The sequence below is a fragment of the Rhodnius prolixus genome, unplaced genomic scaffold (genome assembly GCF_049639745.1).
Source record: "Rhodnius prolixus isolate KJV_2025 unplaced genomic scaffold, Rpr scaffold_1, whole genome shotgun sequence".
Classification (NCBI taxonomy): domain Eukaryota; kingdom Metazoa; phylum Arthropoda; class Insecta; order Hemiptera; family Reduviidae; genus Rhodnius; species Rhodnius prolixus.
In genome coordinates this window covers 62551870-62572241 of record NW_027411581.1, presented here as the reverse complement: position 1 = coordinate 62572241, position 20372 = coordinate 62551870, and the positions used below count along the sequence as shown (strand labels likewise).

Sequence of the window (20372 nt, the reverse complement as noted above, 5' to 3'; positions counted from 1 at the left end):
AATAAACTGCCATATTTCATTAAAATTTAATTTATTAAAAGTTTTAAATTAAGAAATTTTTGTTTATATATTATTTGTAAAGTGCTAGTATTAGGTTTTGGTTGTTGGGAGGTAGTACTCTCGCAGGTTATACTGAACTGAATATCTTCTAGGAGGCATTTAACTGAACGAATTTGAAATTTCCCGACTCGAAAATTTTTGACATTAAAAAAAAATTCACTTTAAAAAAAAAATCGACTGCTTAGGTTTGTATGACTAATAAGAATTAGAAAGTTTAATTATTTAGTTCAGTTGGACACATTAACAGGATGAATAAAATGTTTTACATAGTTATTAAATATTAATATAGCTATTAAACTGGTGGAAAACGAAAATAAAGTATGACTATTATTTCTTCCTTTGTAATGTCACGAGTCATAAAATTTACTTTATCAATTTACAAGAACAAGTAACTTTTAATAGAAGGTATTTAACAATAATTGTAAATAAGTGCTTATATTAATTTAGAGAGCGTCAAGATCTGAGGGACCAAAGGTATTTTGGACAGTTTTCTCATGCAACGTACGTATCACACTAATTCATCACCGGAATGTGAGCTGTAAGAAAGGAAGGAAAAATCTAAGGGCTGGCAGCTGAAATCAAATCCGGTAACTCCGCATTCTATTATGGTAAATATTTAATATGAGCTAATACTTTTCCTGAAGAACAAGGGGTTTGTAGTCCAGATTAGTTTGTATTCGCAAAGAGATTTCAGCCTCTCTAATCTTTCAAACAATTTTTCTGCAGAATCGCCATCCGTTCCTTCACTTTTAGCTGGGTTCGATTAGACTATTTCAGGTACCAGGACTTGCAACCATTTGTGGATAGGAACTGACAGGGTTGGTCCCCTTTAGTTTGTCTAGGAACGCCTTTCTTCCTTTAATCTTGGTTCTTAATGCTTTCATTTGAACTCAACAACACCCTCGTGTCTATCTAAACTAGGAAACTTGCACAAATGAGATACTGGAAACTGAAATCTGTAATTGCTCATTTAGTTCTAAGTACCATCATACTTTAGCTCTGGATATTAGAGTTCTGCGGGTATTTCTGCCAACTACATGCAACACTTTTAGGGTTCTGCGGGTATTTCTGCCAACTACATGCAACACTTTTTTCAGCAGCTGCTGAAGAGGTTCACACAGCAAAGATATACCTCCAATTTGGGTTAAGCCAAAACTCAAAGCCCCCTCCGTAATTACTCACACATTCTTAAACATTGTACAACTTTAGACGTCTTAATTATTTAAAAAAAATGCTCATATCTCCACAAGTAAGACATATCAGACTGTTTTTAGTTCGTAAAGGATTTGGTTTCAAAACTTACGCATCCATTTATGGAAGCACTGACTTAAATTCTTAACATTCAAGATGATCTGGAAAAAATTGTAAGTATAAATAACCAGAAAAGAAAAATATTTATCATTGATGTCGTTGCTAAGCCAGTTTTCTAGTAAAGAAGAGCGGTTCGACAATTAATGAAATGAACGAGCAAAATAATTTAATTTTTCACGAAAATATTAACCTCTATGAAATTGCATTATACTTCATGATTAATTAATAATTTATTATGATATTATTAAATAATTTTCAAGAATAAGTTGCGTAATCAAGAAAAAAAAAAAAAAAAACATTTACAAGAGTAGTTATAGCAGAACTAGAAGCACTAGAAAACGTGCTTTAGTGAAAAGAAACGTTATTACTCCTTTGTACTTGTATTCATTAAAAAATTCTTTACTAAATCCCATAAATTCTTTTTTTATGTACATTATAAGTATCTTCCTACTGAACTGTACAAATTTCTGTCTACAATTCAATGCTAATCTCCATTATAACTGCTGCTGACACAAAACCTTCCGCTCTAGTTAATCAGAGTCACTTCCTCGATCTTGAACTTATTTACGAAAATACTGGAAGAAAGAATAGAATTTATTACTGTAATATATATAAATATACAAAAATTATGAAAAATATGTCTTCCTGTCCGTCCTGCTTAACGATAAAATTATCCGCGGAGATCTCCTCAGAACAATAACATACTCTAAATATTTTTCATCCTTTCGCTCCAGATATCTCCTAATCATTTTTTTAAAATATAAACTTTTCAATTGATCTTTTATAAAAATTGTGTTATGCGGCCACTAGCTTAATATATGTTACATTCAAAATTAGTTGTTTTTCCTACTTAGACAAAGTAAATCACAATGACATCGTTGAATAAATTTTGAGTTTATTTACTGGCTTAAAAAAATATATATGTATTCTCTTAATTTATTACAAGAGAAGCTACTATCTAATCGCCTGGAATTTTTTTTTTTCTTGGAGTTTTCGCTGAAAATATCCGCGGTGTAAAGTACTCGATACTAATTCTTAATACATATTACGTATTAAGTAAAATGCCGAAACGTTGTCATTGTGATCTACTTTGTCTAAGTAGGAAAACAACTAATTTTGAATGTAACAGTTACTTTATAAGGTGAATTTTACCAATCGTTTAGAGAAATTCAGCTTTCCAGCGTACGTTTTCTCTTTTACGACCTTCTTTCTTTTCATGATGATTATTCCCTCCGTACCAAAAGATTTAATTAAAGCAGAAGAACACTATGGAGATATGGAGAGTTAAAAAAAACTGTCACTTTGATGTTAATGGTGTTATATACTTACTCCACTTTTCTGAGGATGTCTACGAGGATTTTCTTCCAACAATCTTTAGGCAGTCATAGTCCTGAAGTCTTTAGCCGGCCATACGTTTTGGCAACACTGTAGTATGATTAACATAACAAAACATCTGGGCTGTTATCGTTTAAACTTTGCATGCCGCATTTTTTGTTTTTTTTTGTTTAGTGCTTTTAGGTAAATTCTGATTGCAATATCATCCTTTACTTCCACAACTGCTCAGTTTTGGAGAGCCATACTCTTAGAGTTCCTTCATTCAGTTTCGACGATACTTAACTTCTGCATCTTTTTGTGAAGGTACGGATTTCATTCTTATTAAGCAGTATTTTTTTAAAAAAATAAATAAAATGATATTGATACCAGTGAAATTCCACAATAAATGGACAAATTTTCTAGCGCTTTTCGTACCCTTTTTGCACAGGTTCTTACCTGAGAAACTTTATGGAATATAAAACACAAATGCAAGCTGCCTGTGCTCTTCTTTGCAGTACTGATTCTTCACTCTTTTTACCAAGAGCATAAATGTTCTATGAGATTAGAATTTTTGCCGATTACGAAATTATATACAATAACCTCAGTCAAAACATCCTCGAAGGCAATTCCTAATTTCGAGGTTTTTCCTTTATTTCTAGATCTTTTCTCAATATTTATTTATTGTGATTTTTTCCCCCAATGTATTGCATCCTGGTTTGTAGGTCTTTAGAATTTTCTCTGCCAAAATCGTTTTGGACGAGTGTTCGCTCTCCTCATTGTGACTGTTTTGATAAGAAGCTGTGCTATTTGAGGGAGTATGGTTCATATGGGAGTTTTCAAACATCAGAGAAATAGAAAAAACTTGATGCGATTTTGAAATTGATCAAAATTATCTCATCTTTATTTTTTCAAAAGAAAAGTTTTATTTTCACATTGCAATAAAATATCAATTACAAAAATTTAGCATGATAGATCTAAAGTACGAAAGTATTATTGTACCTACATAATGCCAATCTCTAAAATGCTCAATCATGTCCATAAAATCTATGCATTTATTCCTGTATATGGTTGAATCGATCTCATACTTCACTTTCTTCTTTCAATCTTTATTCAAAAAGAATTGGGTGACATACTGTATTCTATTGAGAATACAAAACTTCTATATCGATCTACTTTCTCTGCATTTTGTCAGCGTTCCTCTATTGCTGTTCTTTTCGGATATATACACACTTTAAAATTACTTCTTCACGCTCACAGAAAAACTGAAATTTGATGTATATTTGAACATGCGATCGATGTAAGCTTCATTTATATTGAAATAATATAATTACACATGTTACTTTCACTTGCTACCCATTTATGAAGCAAGGTAATCAATGCATATGGATCTTCTTTTTTAAACAGACTTCATGATTAAGGAATATAAACAGTCAAAGAATGTATGAGTAATTAACATAGAACCAATTTTGTAAAAGTTTAATACTTTGCATTTTTTCTCATATATTTTTGTGAGTATCTTTTTTCCTCGTATAATGTCTATATCTTTGCCCTTTTCCTTTCAGATCTTCCTTGACAAAGTACCCAGTACAGTTCTTCAGCATCTTCACTTTCTTTCCAACACTCGCTTAAGCCCCTTTTTCTTTTTGTAAAGCGTTTCCCATAATCTTCCTCTTTATGCGTCCGAAACTATATGAACCTTTTCTCATCTATCTGTAGGAAAATATTTATGTCACCTGCGTGATTTTCTGAATTCTGACTCTTACAATTGTGGAAATCGTGGGCAGTTCGTCTCCTAAAGGGAATTTAATGGTACATAAAAAGAGAAAAAATTGTCAAAGTTGGGTGTTTTTCAACGTTACGCTTTTTCGTGCAGTTTTTGACGATCAACCCTTATACAACTGTCCTACCGGACAGTTTTAATCCAGATTAATTTTGGATTCTTTATGTTTGATTTTATATTTGCAATAATAAAGACGTATCTATCTCTTGAATTTAATCTATCTCTTCCTTATAATTCATTAATATTATCATTTCTTTTCGCGAGTTTATATATTTGATGTAATATCTACATACTTTCACATCTTAAATTTGAAGAGTGAAAGAAACAGAAATATTATTGCATATCATAAATAAACATAATTTTGCGAATTAAACATAATGAATAAACATACTGCGTCATCGCTCATTATATAAAAATCTTTATATATTTTCATTTGATGCATAATTTCATATTTTTATTCATACGTTAGTTGGAGAGTGAAAATATTAGTATGCATTATTTATTTCAATAGATATACTTAAACTTTTCATTATTTTAAGTAATTAAAGAAATTCGCATCAGTTATTTTTCTTAAAGTACAAGTTGTGAATTTAAGCATTCAGTATTGATAGTTTTTTTCTTATTAGACTCTCCCGTTAGTTCGTTATGTATCGGTAAGTAGATAAGTTAGAATTGAATAATTCATTAATTTCTTGAGCAATGTAATTAATTAACAAATTTATATATTTTATTTTATTTTATAATTATGAAGCAATCTTTATTTTATTTTTCTTTTGGTAGTATAACGTTTTTAAATACATCTAAAAGTTAATTCGGACTGTTAATATTGAAATGAAAGTGTTCTACCTTTTATAGAATGTTTCCTTCATTAAATGGTTTGCAAGAGGCAGAGGAACAAAAACGTTTTCACGCCGGTAAGAAATAATAAGGATAAATTTTTTATCAAAGATTAAAAAATAGATTTATTTAAGTTGTAATTAAACTGGAAACATGTTCAATTCGAGTTAAATTTTGGAGGAACGATTGGTCAAATTTAAAATTTATAGAAGGCATTTTTTTTTTTATTGCTGACCAGTTTTGGACTTCATCCATTATCAGAGGTTGATTGGTAGTGAGAATTTTACTTGCTAAATCAGCAAACTGATAAATCGACTCTTATAATGGATGAAATTCCGAAACCGAAGTTTTTCTGAAAATACTGATAAAAATTACTAGATAAATCTAATAAATTTAATTTATTTGTAACAACCTTTTCAGAGACTTCTAATTTTTTGTAAACTTCTATTACAAACATTCCTTTCTCAAAAAGATAATGCAAATTGACATTAAAAAAAAAAAAAAAATACAAAAGAGATCTACTTATGCACAATACATATACATATAATAAATATCCTTTTCAAAGATATCATCCTCCCTTCTCCAAGAACTGTTTACCATACCGGGGAGATGAGACCGTCTGCTGTGTGCGGATGAAGAGCGGGAGTAGTACGCTGGCTTAGTTTCAGTACTTCAGTGTACCAGCACATTTCAGTTAGTTTGTGTCTACGGTGACGAGACCGCCTCGCTGCAAATATGAAGCAACTCTATCTTCTTATAATTATCGTAAGTTTATTATTTATCTTTTCTACTTTAATATTCATTGATTTCCATGTTTTACCATTTCTCTGTGATCTGTGATTATTTAATACTTTCTTTGCTTTCATTTGTTTACATATTTTGATTTATTAGTAAATTATTTGCCTATAATAAGTAATAATTTCATTCCAGTAATTTCGTTTTAAAGTTTACTTTAGCTTTTTCGAAAGAAAGCAGTTGGTTTCTTTCTAGATATTAGAAATTGTGGTGTGCCTTATTTTGAAGTTTAATTAGCAATTCAGTTCTTCATTTTCTTTTACTACCCAATATTGTAGTTTTTATTTAACGTATAATTTAGAATTTTGGATCAATGCTGCTTTAAGAAGTTAACTTATGTGATGTTTTCTGATCTTCCAACTAATGTTTACATTGTTCTGAATCAAAATTGTGACGAAGCCGCATAGCCCAGTACTAAATTCATTAGTACTGGCTCTCCAACTAAATTCATTATCTCTAAAACACTAAATTTATTTTTCTGAAAAATGTTTTAGATTTTGGGAATAGTTTGTTAGAAGAAGACAATAAAGCTTTTAATTTTCAGAACTTAATTATTGTTTATAATTGAAGAAATTTTTTTCCCCCTTTAAGGGACATGTGTTCATGCTTGGCCAGTACACTGACCGAAACAGGAATTCTAGAAAAATCAGGAAACCTTCCGAGCAAATACTTTGCAAAATCCTAAGAAATTCTAGAAATCTTTAGAGGGAGCCTCAGGTATAGAGCAGGCTTAGTATACTTCTCGTGAATTATTTTAATTAAGAACTTTTAGGTTAAATGTGCTTTAAACTTTATTAAAGTTGAAGTTAACACCCCAAAAAAGGTCGCATCTTCAATTTGCCCAAACTTTTTTTAAGTTCTGTTAAATCCCTTTGCAGTTAGTTCATCGTTAATCTTCCAGAAATTTTTGGTTAATTACACCCAGACTTACTGAGTTTTTTCGAATATTCAGAGGACTAAAACTTAATTTCGAAATCGAACAGTATTACAGAAAACAGTTTATTGGGATGGATAAAGTCAACACTATGAGACATTTATCTTCGATTAGAACTTACATATATTTGAAAATTTATTACAATCGCTACACTTCCTTTTTTAAAGTTATAAATAACAAAAAATAGTCTGTTAATTCAAAGAATCCGGAAGGTACTTTAAACGACTGTAAATTATTTATATCGCTTAATAACGACCAGTAGTCAGTCAGTCGTTGATGGCAAAAATACTTTCCAGATAAAAGAAAGGCAATGATTCGTAATTCATAATAACTGTTAGTATTATATTTACCGCTTCTTGCCACAACTTTGTTCTTTACACCTTTTATGTTCTTTCTTTTCTTGTTGAATTTGTTTAAAGTTCTTTGTTTAAATTAAATTATCTATAAAAATAAATAGATACGTTACATAGTTAACAAGTTTTGGAAAAAATAAAATCACTTTTTTTTTGGTTAGTATTCATCAACTTTTATACACCATTTTATAAAGAGATTACCCGTATAAACTACATCTCAATTAACAGTGGAAATATTCATATGTATATATATATATATATATATTTGTAGGCCATTTTTAAAAAAAATCAGGTCAGGTTCATTTTTTTGGAGCAACAAAAACATACCTTCTCTTGTGGTTATAAGAGGATAGGTTTCATTTTTCAAATGCAGGTTCTGTGCAAGTATTGTGTTTTGAAGGTTTCTATCTTTTTGCTACCACACATTCAGCCCAAATATCCGGGGCCCATTCTTTTTCAACTATCGGTACACGTTTATGCTTGGTTAAGTATGATCTTAGAATCAGTAGTTTATAAAAGTTGAAAAGTAATTGCAAGCATCTTAACTTCGATTCCTTTCTACTAATTTAATTTCTTATCATCCCTAAGTACATTTGAATTTTGAAATATAAAACAAATGATGTTAGGCTTTCTTTACTAATAATATCCATTATGGGAAACATTATCAAAATATATAATGTTTATATCACTCCTGGCATATTGCTGTCAACATAAATTGGTTAAGCAAATTAAACTGATAAGACATTCCCAGGCCGTTCTTTTGGCTTTTTCTCATCTTTGAATGGCTCCTCCGAGCCTTTCTATCCTCAGCTGCTCGTCCCGCTTCTCATTCTTTGGTACCTTAAGTTCTTGTTCCAGCAATTCCATCCATATTCTTCTTTTCTACTTCTCCATCCTTCGAATAGCCTGCAAACAGCCACTTCACTGTACAACTCTTTCAATTTATTATTTGAACTTACTGTTCGTATTCCCAAAAAAACTCATTCACTGAAAAGTCGCTCGATCACTTGCAATATTGTCCAGGTTTTGCTGCCATAGATTGCAACCCTTCCTTAACATGATCTTATACAATATCAACTTGGTTTTGCGCGACAGTTTGTCTGGAACAATGAACTTAAATGTTTAAAAAAAACTATGAATTGAGTATATGTATATTAATTTACATATGAAGCAATGCATTATCTTATGTTCGTAACTTAATCAACCAGTTTATCGTTAGTTATATTTTTTTTTTGTACGCCATTTTACTACTAATTGAGTAATTCTTTCTTATTTTGGTTTCAGGCTGTGTCAGGAAATTGCCAAGATTATGATGGTACGTATATAAGCTAATTATTCGGAGTAAATATCAATTGATGATAAGGTTAATAATTGAGTGTTCTAAGTATAAACCAATTCTTCTCCTGCTTCTTTTGGTTTTAAAAGTCCTTGCAATGCTTTCTTTGATAGATTTTCTCATTTATCCCGATCTCTCACATTTCTTCTATCCATCTTCAATAAGCTTCGTCCTGATCTTACATCCTTTCTGGAAGTCTATATATCTTATTCACTGTACACAATTGATTCAATCTACAGAGTTAATTCTACGGTTGTATCAAGAGTTGCTCTTCTTAAAGAATAAATTAGGTGTTTCTTTCTCAGCGTTTTTCTGGATGTTTCTGCTTGCAGGGGAACATCAGGCCTTTTGTTTCCTTTCTTGTACAGGAATTAAATTTTGATACGTCAGTAGTTCAAGAATGTGACACAGAAACTTCGTGCCCTAGGTTCTAGGAATGTAATGAATTTGTATCCTCTCTTGAAATTTGTCTATTACGGCGCTTACTCGCGATTTGCTAGCTAGTGTAGCAGCTTAAAAAGATTCAAAAGCTTGTTTCCAATCACATTTCAACGGATAAATATTGGAATAAAATAATTATTAATTGAAAAGCAAAGGAAAGTTTTATTTCCAATAAAAGAAAACACGTTTTCTTGTTTAAAAGTTGCAATTTACCAAACGGTATGTTAATGGCAATGAACCAGAGAAGCCGCAACAAGACAAAAAATCCAGACTTGTGGGACCCTTCTCGGCAATGGTATCTTTTTCCGATAATTCCTGAGTACTACGTTCTTCATGTTTTATTTAAAACAAATATTAGCCTTTTTATTTATGTATAAAATATCTTCTTATTTCATTTTTTTCTATACTTTCAATTAAATGTAACTGCATTTGCTTCGATTTTGCTATATGGTAGTTTTTGGTTCATGCAGCTTACAAAGTTCTAAATAAACTAATGCATACTAATGGGGCTTATTTGAACGTGTCAACCAGAAAATTACAAGTATTTTAACTTTTATGTTCTTAGAAATCTGAAATATCGTAGATAATTAAATATTAACTCATTGTTTAATTTAAATTATTCTCAGGGGGTCGATTATTATTCTACAAAACCTAAAATGGTTAGCGATTTATCGAAATAATAGTTCTGTCCATCACTAATGTCCATTAATCACTTGATATTCTGTGACTACCTTCAATTTTACCAGTCACAGTTTGCGGCAACCACCTCTGTACCTTGTAAGACAAGTTTTTTTGTACCTACCTAACTCTGCGACGTACTCACATAATCAACCTAACACACATAATGTTCTCCCAGGAATTATCCATTTATTCCACGGGAGTGATTAATTCTCAGGAATTATCGTTTTTTTTCTACGGGAGCCTCTTTCCTAAATTAAATAATTTTGGTAATCTATAACGTCTCCATTTTTAGGCAAATTCTTACTACATAGTTAGTTCCTTAAGAATACCGACCCTCAAGTTGTTTGCCTTTAGTTCTATGTTCTCCTTTTCAGTCTGATTTGACTTGAACGAGTCTGAAGTGGAACTTCTGAGTGAAGTTAGGTCAGGTCATACGATTTTTTCTTCTTCAAAGTGCCGAACTCTCATTTCCAGACTCCCTTATCTCTGGAATATTTAATACTTGAAATTTCCATTTGTGCTTCTGAATAATTTTTTTTTCTTACTTTTTGATTTTATTGAACAAAAATTTATTGAAAGTAAAATAAACCAATGGCGGATTTATTTTTGCATTAAAACGACGGTCAATTTATTCTACTGTCATGCAGCAAAAAGGTTTTTACATTGTTGCTTTTAAAAAAGCCGGTTTTTTTTACTAAGTTATTTATTTTAACTAAAATACTTCAGTGACGTGTACATCAATCACTCCTAAGGTTTTTTTCATACAGCTTCCGCTTTCAATAGCTGTACAGCTCCAGAGAGATACATAACTAGGTATCAGTCAAGTGTAGCACGTAGCTCTAGTTAGTAAATTGTGAAATCGATATTTTTTTGCTTTACTCTTAACCAATAAAAGCATTACAATCGTGCAGCTGTTCGATTTTGAGTTCGGATTTGTGTATTCACCTGATGTACAGGTTTTGAGCCCCCTAAAATGTGTTTTATAGGGGCAGCTCTACTCAAAAAAAAAAAAAGTTGTAGGAATTTTAAGGTGATATTTCATTTAGGTCCGAATAAGGTTAGTAAAAATCGAACAATAGAAAATGATGCCAATTTACTGAATCGATTTGAACTTTCTCTATCGAAAATCATCAATGTTAGATTATCGTTTCTTCAGTTTCGTTCGCGGTTCTAATATCTGTGTTTATAGAAGGACGGATTATGTATGAATTACGCATTTACGTCTTGTGCAATGGGATAAAACCAAAGGGGATACGATAAGAGTGGAACTAATAAGGACCTAACCAGAATAACGCGTAAGTTCACACAAAAATTTAGTAAATGAATTGACCCAACATATTACAGCTACTCTATTCACCCATTAAAATAAAATGGATCAGTTAAGAATTAGGGCAAAAAACATGAGGTATGTTTGAATAGTGTGTTAAGTGCTATCTACGAGTACCATTGTACGATAGGTCCGCTATATCTAAATGTTCTGCACATGTCCACCCGTGTAATTAGTACTGTAACCAGGATCGTTAAACCAGGACGGCCGTTATTTGATGGTCAACTGCATCCATATGAATTTAATTTCATTTATTGCTCTATCATGACAACCTTACCATTGATAACACTATTTAACGGTGCTATTTATTAGATTTGATCTGATTTTCATATATCTGCACAATCAGATTAGCAATAACTGTGTCAATAACGAGACAAGTAGATAATTTCTCGGCAGCAGTGCAGTTGTTAGCTAGAAATTTTTCTACATAGTCTAGTTTTTAGTTCAGTGCACCTTATCGGATGTTTTCCAATGAATAGATTTCTTTCTTGAAATGTAAGTCTGGAAAGTATGAATGGTTTCCATCTAAATCTGCTATTTTTACTTCTACATTTGTTTCAAATTTTTTTCCATTCACAAATATTTTGGAAGTAGTGGGATTTGGGTGGATGTTCCAAATATGTACTTCTTCAATCTCTCATTTTTGTTATTACTTTTTGAACTGTTATCCCATTATTCTTTTTCTTTTTTCTGGATTTTTTTTTTGGTGTGACCTTTATTAGATCTTTTTGTCCCACACTGCAGTTATCCAGGAGGCACCATAATTTTTCAGGATGTTTCCCCGATGTTTCTATGTTAAGGCTTTCGGTCAATGTGCCCAAGTTGTTCTAAATGTGATTTTTCACTAATCTAGAGGGATAACTGAAGTTTTTTAAGCTTCTTAAGTTTTCGTGCTGTTCCTTCTATCTTCCCGCAGGGTTTCTGTCTTTTGACATTATTCTTTATCACTGTGGGAAACGTATGCGCCCCTATTTAATGCTCATGTAGATTTTTTTGAAATCTTTTTGCTTAGATATCCTTTATTAAGTGTAAAATAAATCGTACCTCAAAATCTATTCATTCATTGAGTTCATAAAGAGTTTCATTTAAGTGAAAGATACAAGGTTTCACCTTGTGGTGGTATTTGAAGAAGGATTCTTGTCCAACATCATGCCCCCAGGTAGCTGTGTGCTGCTGGTGCTCTTATCTTATAAGAAATACTTTCGTTCTACACTTTAGAAAATACTTTATATAGAATTAAATGATCGAGGTGAAAATAGTCACAAGTTTGTCTGTAAATACAATACAGACAAAAAAATCTGTTTGGCCAACGTAAATGTAAGACAGTTTTGCGAAGCGTCACCCTTACGCACTAAGTGCGTGACTGCACGTAACATAAGCGCTTTGGTTAAGCGCTTTTATATATATATATATAAATACATATAACATCCAATGCTGAGGTATGTGCTGTACAAAATGTTCTGGTCCTACGTGTGATATGATGCTTTTTGTGTTTAAATAGAATGCATTTTGTAAAATGCTGAAGATAGTTGTCTTCAGTTTGTTTCGATGGTTTTTTAGATATTTTCTTAATTAAATTAATGGAATTCTTATGGTTGATTTCATCTGTCGAGAGCATTCATGTTTGTTATATGCGTGACTAGTATCCATTACCATTCAGAAATTTATAATCATTGAAGTTTAATTTTTTCTCTTCATCTTTTTGAAGCAGTTTCTATGGTTTGCTGAAATAGAGAATTTACACAAAAAATATTTAATTTATGTCATTTTAATAGTTTTTTTGGGGGCTAATTTTGAGTTTTATAACATTTATTAACTATATTTCTCAGACTGTGTACATCTGCGGTTGAGTACGGCGGACCAAAGGTGAAACTTGGTCGTTTGTGATCAGTCTTTGGTTTTATCTGTGTTTGTATGTAGTCTTTCCCGAGAGTGCAATATATTACCTTCGATTTTTTGTTTTGTTTTGGTTTCTTCCCATAAATTTTGATAGGGAAGTTCTTCCTTTTTTTCCTCCCATAAACATGAACTTGGATTGTGGGGAAATATCGGGAAGGCGACCCGATGACGTGGAGATGAATGGTAACTTCTATCGATACTATTCCAAAGGACATATCTACAATATCCGCGATTCTATAATACAATTTGTAAAAATAACTATTTTCTCACTCAAGATATTTCTGATGAAATAACTAAATCTTAAGTCTGCCATTTTCTTAGTAGAGTAAGAGAAAGTAATAATGGAAAAAATAAAATGTAAATGAGTAGCATTCAGCTATATTGAAAATAAAAGAGTTGATTTTAATTATCTCACTTTGCATATTAACTAATACGGATACATAATTAATAGTCACGCGTATGTTCATAAGTTATTGCAATCTATAACAGTACATTGTCAGCAATTAACCTAGAACTGTAATTAAAGCAACCCGCACTTATATTCTTGCTTTTCTAGCCGATTGTTGGGTAAAGTCGATCATCGTTTTTCATTCACCAATTTTTGTAGTTGAGCTGATAGTCGAAAGAGTGCGATTGCCTAAGGTAAAACTCTTGTCCTAAGGCAGACTTTTCTGATTTACATGAAACTATTTTTATGTAATTTTATTCTTATTTTCTGTCATTCTCAGGTAGTGATGCTGAAAATATTGTTTTTTCACCAGAGAAATAAGTTTTTTGAGGTTTGCCTCAGAAGCTAAAATAAAAAATTGCAGTAAGCTCCTGTAACTATATCTCTTCTTCATGGGAATCGTTCCTAACTTAGTGATATGAACTTTACTGAATTGGTTTGCCACTTTTCTACCATTGGTAGGTGAAAAAGGGCTTCTCTCCCTTAACCTTTAACCCCTTAAGTCCAGTTTTTTTTGGAAATTCTATGCTTTTACAACAAATTTTGCCAATATAAATATTGTATTTATAAATATTTTTGTGCAATTCAGAAATCCACAGATTTTCACTTATTTGAGTGAAAAAAAAGGCTCATGGAAATAGAGTCGAATTCGAACCCCAAAAACTAAAACTTTTTAGCTCCCCTTGAGTCCAGTAAAGAAGATTTTAAAAATTTAGTGGTCAGAGAAAGTTAACTTAAATTGGGATATTCTTCGTTTGCATGCTTACTTTAGGGAATGTTAACGTAAGTATGTTTCCTATATACTGTAAGTATTTATCCCCATGATAGTTGGGACTCCTCACTTAAACTTACTATTTTCCTAGCTTTCCAAAATCGATCAGCTAAAATTGCTTCTTAACCAGTTAAGCGCGTTTGATGTGTAGACACGTCAAACCAAATCTCTATTACAGTGCGTTCGACATGTACTCTTTATGAAAAATATAAAAATAGCCATTAACCATAAAAGCTCGAAATTTTAATAAAATACAATAAGAATATTATTCGGTGGGATGTTTCCTTTACCTTACCAATAGAACTGCCAGGAATTTTGTACGGAGTGGGTGGAGGGAGCCATCCAAATGATAAGTGGTTGGTATCGTGTGTTTGGTCTCCGTATTAGAGATTGGGGAATTATGCACACAAATAGAAGCTCTCAACCCTTGTACAATGACGTTTTTTACCCTAGATAGAGATTCAGGACCTCAGTACCAGCATAATTTCATTTTGCACAGAATTCAAAGCTCTTTTTTCTTCCTTGTAAAAGCTCTTGTGCGTCCGTAGTTAACTAGGAGCAATGCATGCACGTGAAGCGGTGCAAGATTTTGAATGAGCACAGAATGCTCTGGTAATCTCAAGCCACAGAAATTGCAGAAAAAGTCGCTTGCAGTGACTATTACGACTATTGTAAACTTTTGGTTGTTTTGCCCTGCATTCGACACGTGTATACACACGTCATTGTCTGATTTTAATTCTGCACACTGTAGGGGTTTTTTTAAAATTAAATTCCACGCTTAACTGGTTAAAGTGAAACAAGTTTATGCGATTTTTTCATCGACTTATCAAGTTTATGAGATTTTTCATCGACTTAAAGTTTGTGTGATGGACACAGTATAGGTAGAAACTAAAACTTTTATTTGCAATACATATTTTCCCGATAAAACCCATTTGTGGGTTTCCCTTGAAAACCTAAAAGATGTAACTAATCTAAAAAAAAAATAAATAATAATAATAGAATTTGATTATTTGGAGAAAACGTAGCAAGTGTTTAATTGCAATCAATCATTTTTAGCATGACCTTCATGAAGCAGTTAATTTTTGCCCAAAGTAGTCATTGTAATTTATGATGATAGCAATTATTTGGATAATAATTAAGAAAAAGAAATTCACATTGATTTTCTTTAATTATTTGACATCAATCTTGTAAGTTCTTGAGCTGCCACGTGATTAATTAAGAAAAAAAAATGATAATAGTTACATTTTTAAATTAATTATTGTCAAAAATTTCATACTTAAATGCATTTACATAAAATTTAAAAAAAAAAAACAACAAATTAAATATAGCTGAAGAAAATTGTGTGTGTAACTCACCTGAATGCCTATAAAATTCATTCGAAACGTTTCTCGGGAAACTGTCATTCTAAGCTTTCCTTTAATGTATTTCTTCTGAAGAATTACTGGAGAATTTTACCTTTTTTATGAATTATTACTTCAAAATTACATTTCTCAGCTTCTTCTGATGCCCATTTCCCAGCTAGCCCTACCTTCTCCTGTGTCAGCTTTACTTTCTTGATCTTTCTCGTTTTTCTTCTTTCTTCAGGCTGTTGAAGGATTAGTTCTTTTTTTCCCTCATTAATGTCCATAACAGTGAGGCGAAGAATTTTTTATTACTGAGTTGTATATTTTAATTTTGGCTACCACGTTCTCTAATCACATCGTCAGGAAATATTGTTGCGTTAAGACTACGCAGACTGTGGAAAACTATCGGTAACTATCTACCAGTAGTTTCCCTTGATGCTCCACTTTTCTGCTGTGCATGGTTCTACGAAAGAAAAAGAGGAAAATTTGACTTTTAATCTTCAATTCGGTGTCAAAGAAGATCAAAAACATTGCTAGACATCTTAAGTTTGAACGAGTATCTTTTTAACGGAATTACGATTTTAGATAATAGTTTTTTTTTGTTTATTTTTTGGATTGTTAAGTTTTGAGTGGGCGTGCTCTTGTCTAATGGGCAAAGTAAGGGACAGTTAGAGGTATATAATATAATTGCCTGTGTATTATTATTTATCTAACCTAACCATGCCACATTAATTTTGTAACTGAATGTGTCAAAAGTTGTAAATCTTGAACAGTGACACCTAGAGGATGGTAAGTTATTGCTTAACATTATAGACTGTTTTTTTCTTCTTTTTGGAAATGAGCGTAAACATTTTCTGCATCTAAAAACTTCATTAAATCCACGTTGCGGAACGTTTTGCCGTTATTTTACTTTTTAACCTATTTTTGTTGCGATCACTTCAATCTTATTTCAATACTTATCTACTTTATCCTTTTCTATTAATTCTATTTAAAAGTTTAATTAATAGATAAGGCTGCTGTAAAGAAATTTTTCTTTATTCTCTCACATTTGATTTTTAACTAGGGCTGTAGTGTCTCATTAATGCTTAGTGCTCTATAACCTGTAAGTTGTACATATTTTTTTTTATCTCATCTTTATTCATTAGCTTCTTACCATAAATAAACGTAAAAAAATCTACCTTTCTAAAAATGGATAGCGTAAGTGTTACATATTATTAATTGTTTGTGAACAATGAACAATATGTAGAAAAATCTTTAAAAATAAATAAATAGTCTTTGTATTTAAATAAACTGCTTTAGTGAAATATTGAGTAAAATGAAGAATTCTCATAATTCAGCCTGTGTGTCCCGGCATCCAAGTAATCTTTTATAGCATGCTCTATTAATCCAACAGTCCTAACCCTATTGATAAGAATTCAGATTTTGGAGCAGGACTTCTGGGTTAAACTTGAAGGGCTTCGGGTTATACTTCTCGTAAACAGTTGAACTCTCTTGTCATTTATGTCTTTTACATTTACAGGAAACACTCTATTCTTGTGGGTAGTGTAAAATCTTTACAGATTATCCAATTAAGGTCTCTATCCAATGCATGTGTTTTTGTGCCGTGTCAAGAGCCTAACGTTGGAATTGTTGGCATAACTGTTTTTTGTGTGCTAGAATATTGTTTGAACTGTTCAAATAATGCAGAAGTAAATGCAAGCGGTTTTTCACCCATGGGTTCACACCCATTATTATTACGACTATTTGGGCGTCCATGCTTTGTTCACTTACTCTGCAGCAGCATCTTGCTTTTGTTGTGAATGTCTCAAGATCTTTGAGGGTAGCTTGGGAATCCATTCTCTAGGACTAGGCAGGTAGTTGTATCATTATTACACAGTTCTAAATCGTGAACATATGTACTAATATTCAACAGAAAGTTCTTTCCAGCAAACTTAGATACCTGCCTCTGCTGACAGTACAAGCTCTATATTTGCAGTGAACAGTAGTTCTTTAATGCTATTAGAAAGAGCACTATTCCTTTATAAATACCCTGTAATTCAATTAAATGGTTTTCAATGCTATTTGGACTAAAGAATTATGTTTTATTTATTAATTTCAGTAAATAAATGTGTGTTGATAGTCAGTAATTAGTGGTTTTTAATGTGGAAGGCAGTTTTATATTAAAATGAATGAATGATATCTTGAATGAATACATTTATTTCTCACGGTATAGCATTTATAAATGCTTTGTTTCAGCAGTTTTTGATTAGTTTGATGGTTTTTTATTTTTTTGTTTTTAATTTTGACATTTCTATTCTTTATTTGCCCTAACATCAGATTAGATGTATTACACTGGCATAATTGAATAATCAGGTAAATTGTTAACAAATTGTTTAAATTATATTTTAAATGGTATTTTGTTAACAATGTTATAAAATGTACTCTCTTCTCAACTCTTAATTTATGACCTTCCCAGTGTCTTTGTTCACTAATTAGTCCCTCTTCTTTATTTCAGTCTCAGACATAGAATGCACATTTGGAGGGACGCCTGGAGAACATGGTTCCCGACCGGGCACTATTGATAGTATGACCGCTCGTTTAAGGCGACCAGCTGGATTTAAAGGTGATCCTCTGTTTGCGGATGATCGGGCCACTGATCCCCTAACAAATCCCAGCTGTAGTATAATACCTGATATAGCTGATCCTCATCGACAAAGCTACATACTTAGAGTGACAGACTTTAGCAGATGTGGTGTACTTAGGAGAAACGTAAGTTGTAGTTTCTATTAAGTTTGTATTTGGGTATTGTTTAGGAAGAAATTTATCTTCAATAAATTTAATAAATTTGGTATCGAACCAGGATAGTCCTTCTTGTTCAGTTCAGCCAAAGATTTGGTAAACTATCTCTTGGATAGAATTGTTCAGTTGCTATTTCGAGTCGGTGGAAGGAAATTTTGGTCAAAAACCTAGATTTACCTAAAGCACAATCTTGATACTTCAGTCTTCTACATTTTTTATAGACAGTTTTTAGTATCATCCATGAAAAAGGGTCCATGGGCCAAAAAAAGTTATGAACTACTCCAATTCACTAGAGAGCGAGAACAGTTTAAGGCAAAATCTTGTCGAAAGAAGTCCCAGTAAAGTTGTGCACTAATTAAGTAAAGCTAAATTTTAAAGAAATGGGGAAAAAAAATCCTTATTGTTAAGTATTGTGTAGTTACAATACGAGGTGTGGCTATTAATAACGAGACTGATGCTGCTACAGAAGAACTATGCTTGCACCAAATCCTAACGACCGACAGCTGTGCACTGCAAAAGCCTTCTCTTTCGATTGCAGCGTTTCACGTGTTTGTAGAGAAATCTGTGTCTGACCGGAACCGTCGTTTATGTAAGAGGTGTTAGTTTCGTTTGGCCGCAAAACATGATACTACACATGTAGTAGAGCAACGAATGGTCGCGAAATTTCACATCACAACTTGGGTAAAACCGCTACTGAAACTTTTCTTTCATTAAAAGAAGTTTATGGCGATGAATGTTAATCACGAGCGCAAGTTTTTGAGTGGTTCAAGTGTTTCCAAGATGGCCGTAGAAGACGTCGGAGATGATGACCGCCCGGGTCGCCGCCCTTCCCGCGTCCAAAACGGATGAAAATATCGATTATAATTAATCAACATTACTACCGCGTGAGGTGCTTGCTTAACTCCGTGAAAGATTAAAGAAAAAAAGACCCGATTTGCGGAAGAACAAGTCACGGGGGTTCTCCATCAAGACAACGTTCCCAGCTCACACTGCATTGTCCGTCACAAGACGTTGGCTAGCCAAGTACAATATCCCAGTTTTAGGCCATCCGCCTTATTCGCCTGACCTGGCCCCCATGTGACTTTTATCTGTTTCCCAATGTGAAATCTGCATTAAAAAGGAACACGATTTCAGTCCGTTGAAGGTGTCATGCAGGAGCTCACAGAAAAAGACTTCCAGCACTGTTTCGAACAATGGTAAATTCGCATGGAGCGTTTTAGCGATAGGGGAGGGGTGTATATTGAAGATGATAATAACTAAATATATATAAATTTAAAATAAAATGTTTTACAGCATCAGTCTCGTTATTTAATAGCCACAACTCGTATATCTTAGATATTATCTCAGAATTTAAAAGATATCGAGGAATTTTCTTCTTCTAAATTATTAATGCTTCGTACAAAATATTTATATGAATCTAAAGAGCTTAAAAAAATTAGTTTTATTCACAATTATGGACCGATCTCATCAATAGACACAGATAAATATTTGGTGGTTATTTGGCCTCTCTCAAAATAATTGTTTAATCATACAGCTAACCCAATTTTGGCCTATATTGTTTCATATTTGTTTGGAAATTTTAATAATTCTAGAATAATGTAAAACAACAAGAGTCCGTTAGTGTTACGGGCGGATTCACCTCATACAGAAACATAACAGTATCATTAAGAGAGCAAGATATAGGAATTATATGCATACTTACAAACATAACATACATACAAACACACGCATTCATACTATTATGCTACTAGTCTATTTTAATATTGCAGTCGACCAAGATTGTCATCCCAGACTGTCATAGTATTTGATTTACATTTACATTAAACTGCTTTTTCACTCTATCTCTCTCTAATAATCGTTGTCTACCTGTTTACAAATAACTGTAAACTAGTAAGTAATAGATATGAATGGTCTGTTAAGCAGTTAGTTGTTTGCATTAGTAGAGTGACGTAAAAGTATAGCT

The 20372-nt window shown here is 32.2% G+C and overlaps 1 protein-coding gene and 1 long non-coding RNA gene across 6 annotated transcripts in view; one reads left to right on the top strand and one right to left on the bottom strand.

The window, feature by feature from the left end:
• Positions 1 to 625: 625 nt before the first annotated feature.
• The window catches only part of LOC141446081 (uncharacterized), a 34838-nt gene continuing 15091 nt past the window's right edge, over positions 626 to 20372 (top strand). Inside the window, exons 1-5 of one of the 5 annotated variants that reach the window (XM_074112489.1) lie at positions 626 to 647; positions 5321 to 5379; positions 5868 to 6067; positions 8669 to 8699; positions 18126 to 18379. In XM_074112489.1, coding sequence (XP_073968590.1) covers positions 6038 to 6067; positions 8669 to 8699; positions 18126 to 18379 — 315 coding nt within the window. In that variant the 5' untranslated portion in view covers positions 626 to 647; positions 5321 to 5379; positions 5868 to 6037. Of the gene's footprint in view, positions 648 to 2840; positions 3010 to 5320; positions 5380 to 5867; positions 6068 to 7739; positions 7851 to 8668; positions 8700 to 10979; positions 11138 to 18125; positions 18380 to 20372 lie in introns of those variants that run through there. The other 4 variants (XM_074112487.1, XM_074112488.1, XM_074112486.1 and 1 more) reach the window with 4 other exon arrangements.
• Positions 5871 to 7722, bottom strand: LOC141446085 (uncharacterized). The gene is made up of 2 exons (XR_012453475.1): positions 7586 to 7722; positions 5871 to 7472 (listed from the first exon to the last, which is right to left on the bottom strand). It is a non-coding gene; the product is annotated as an uncharacterized lncRNA (long non-coding RNA).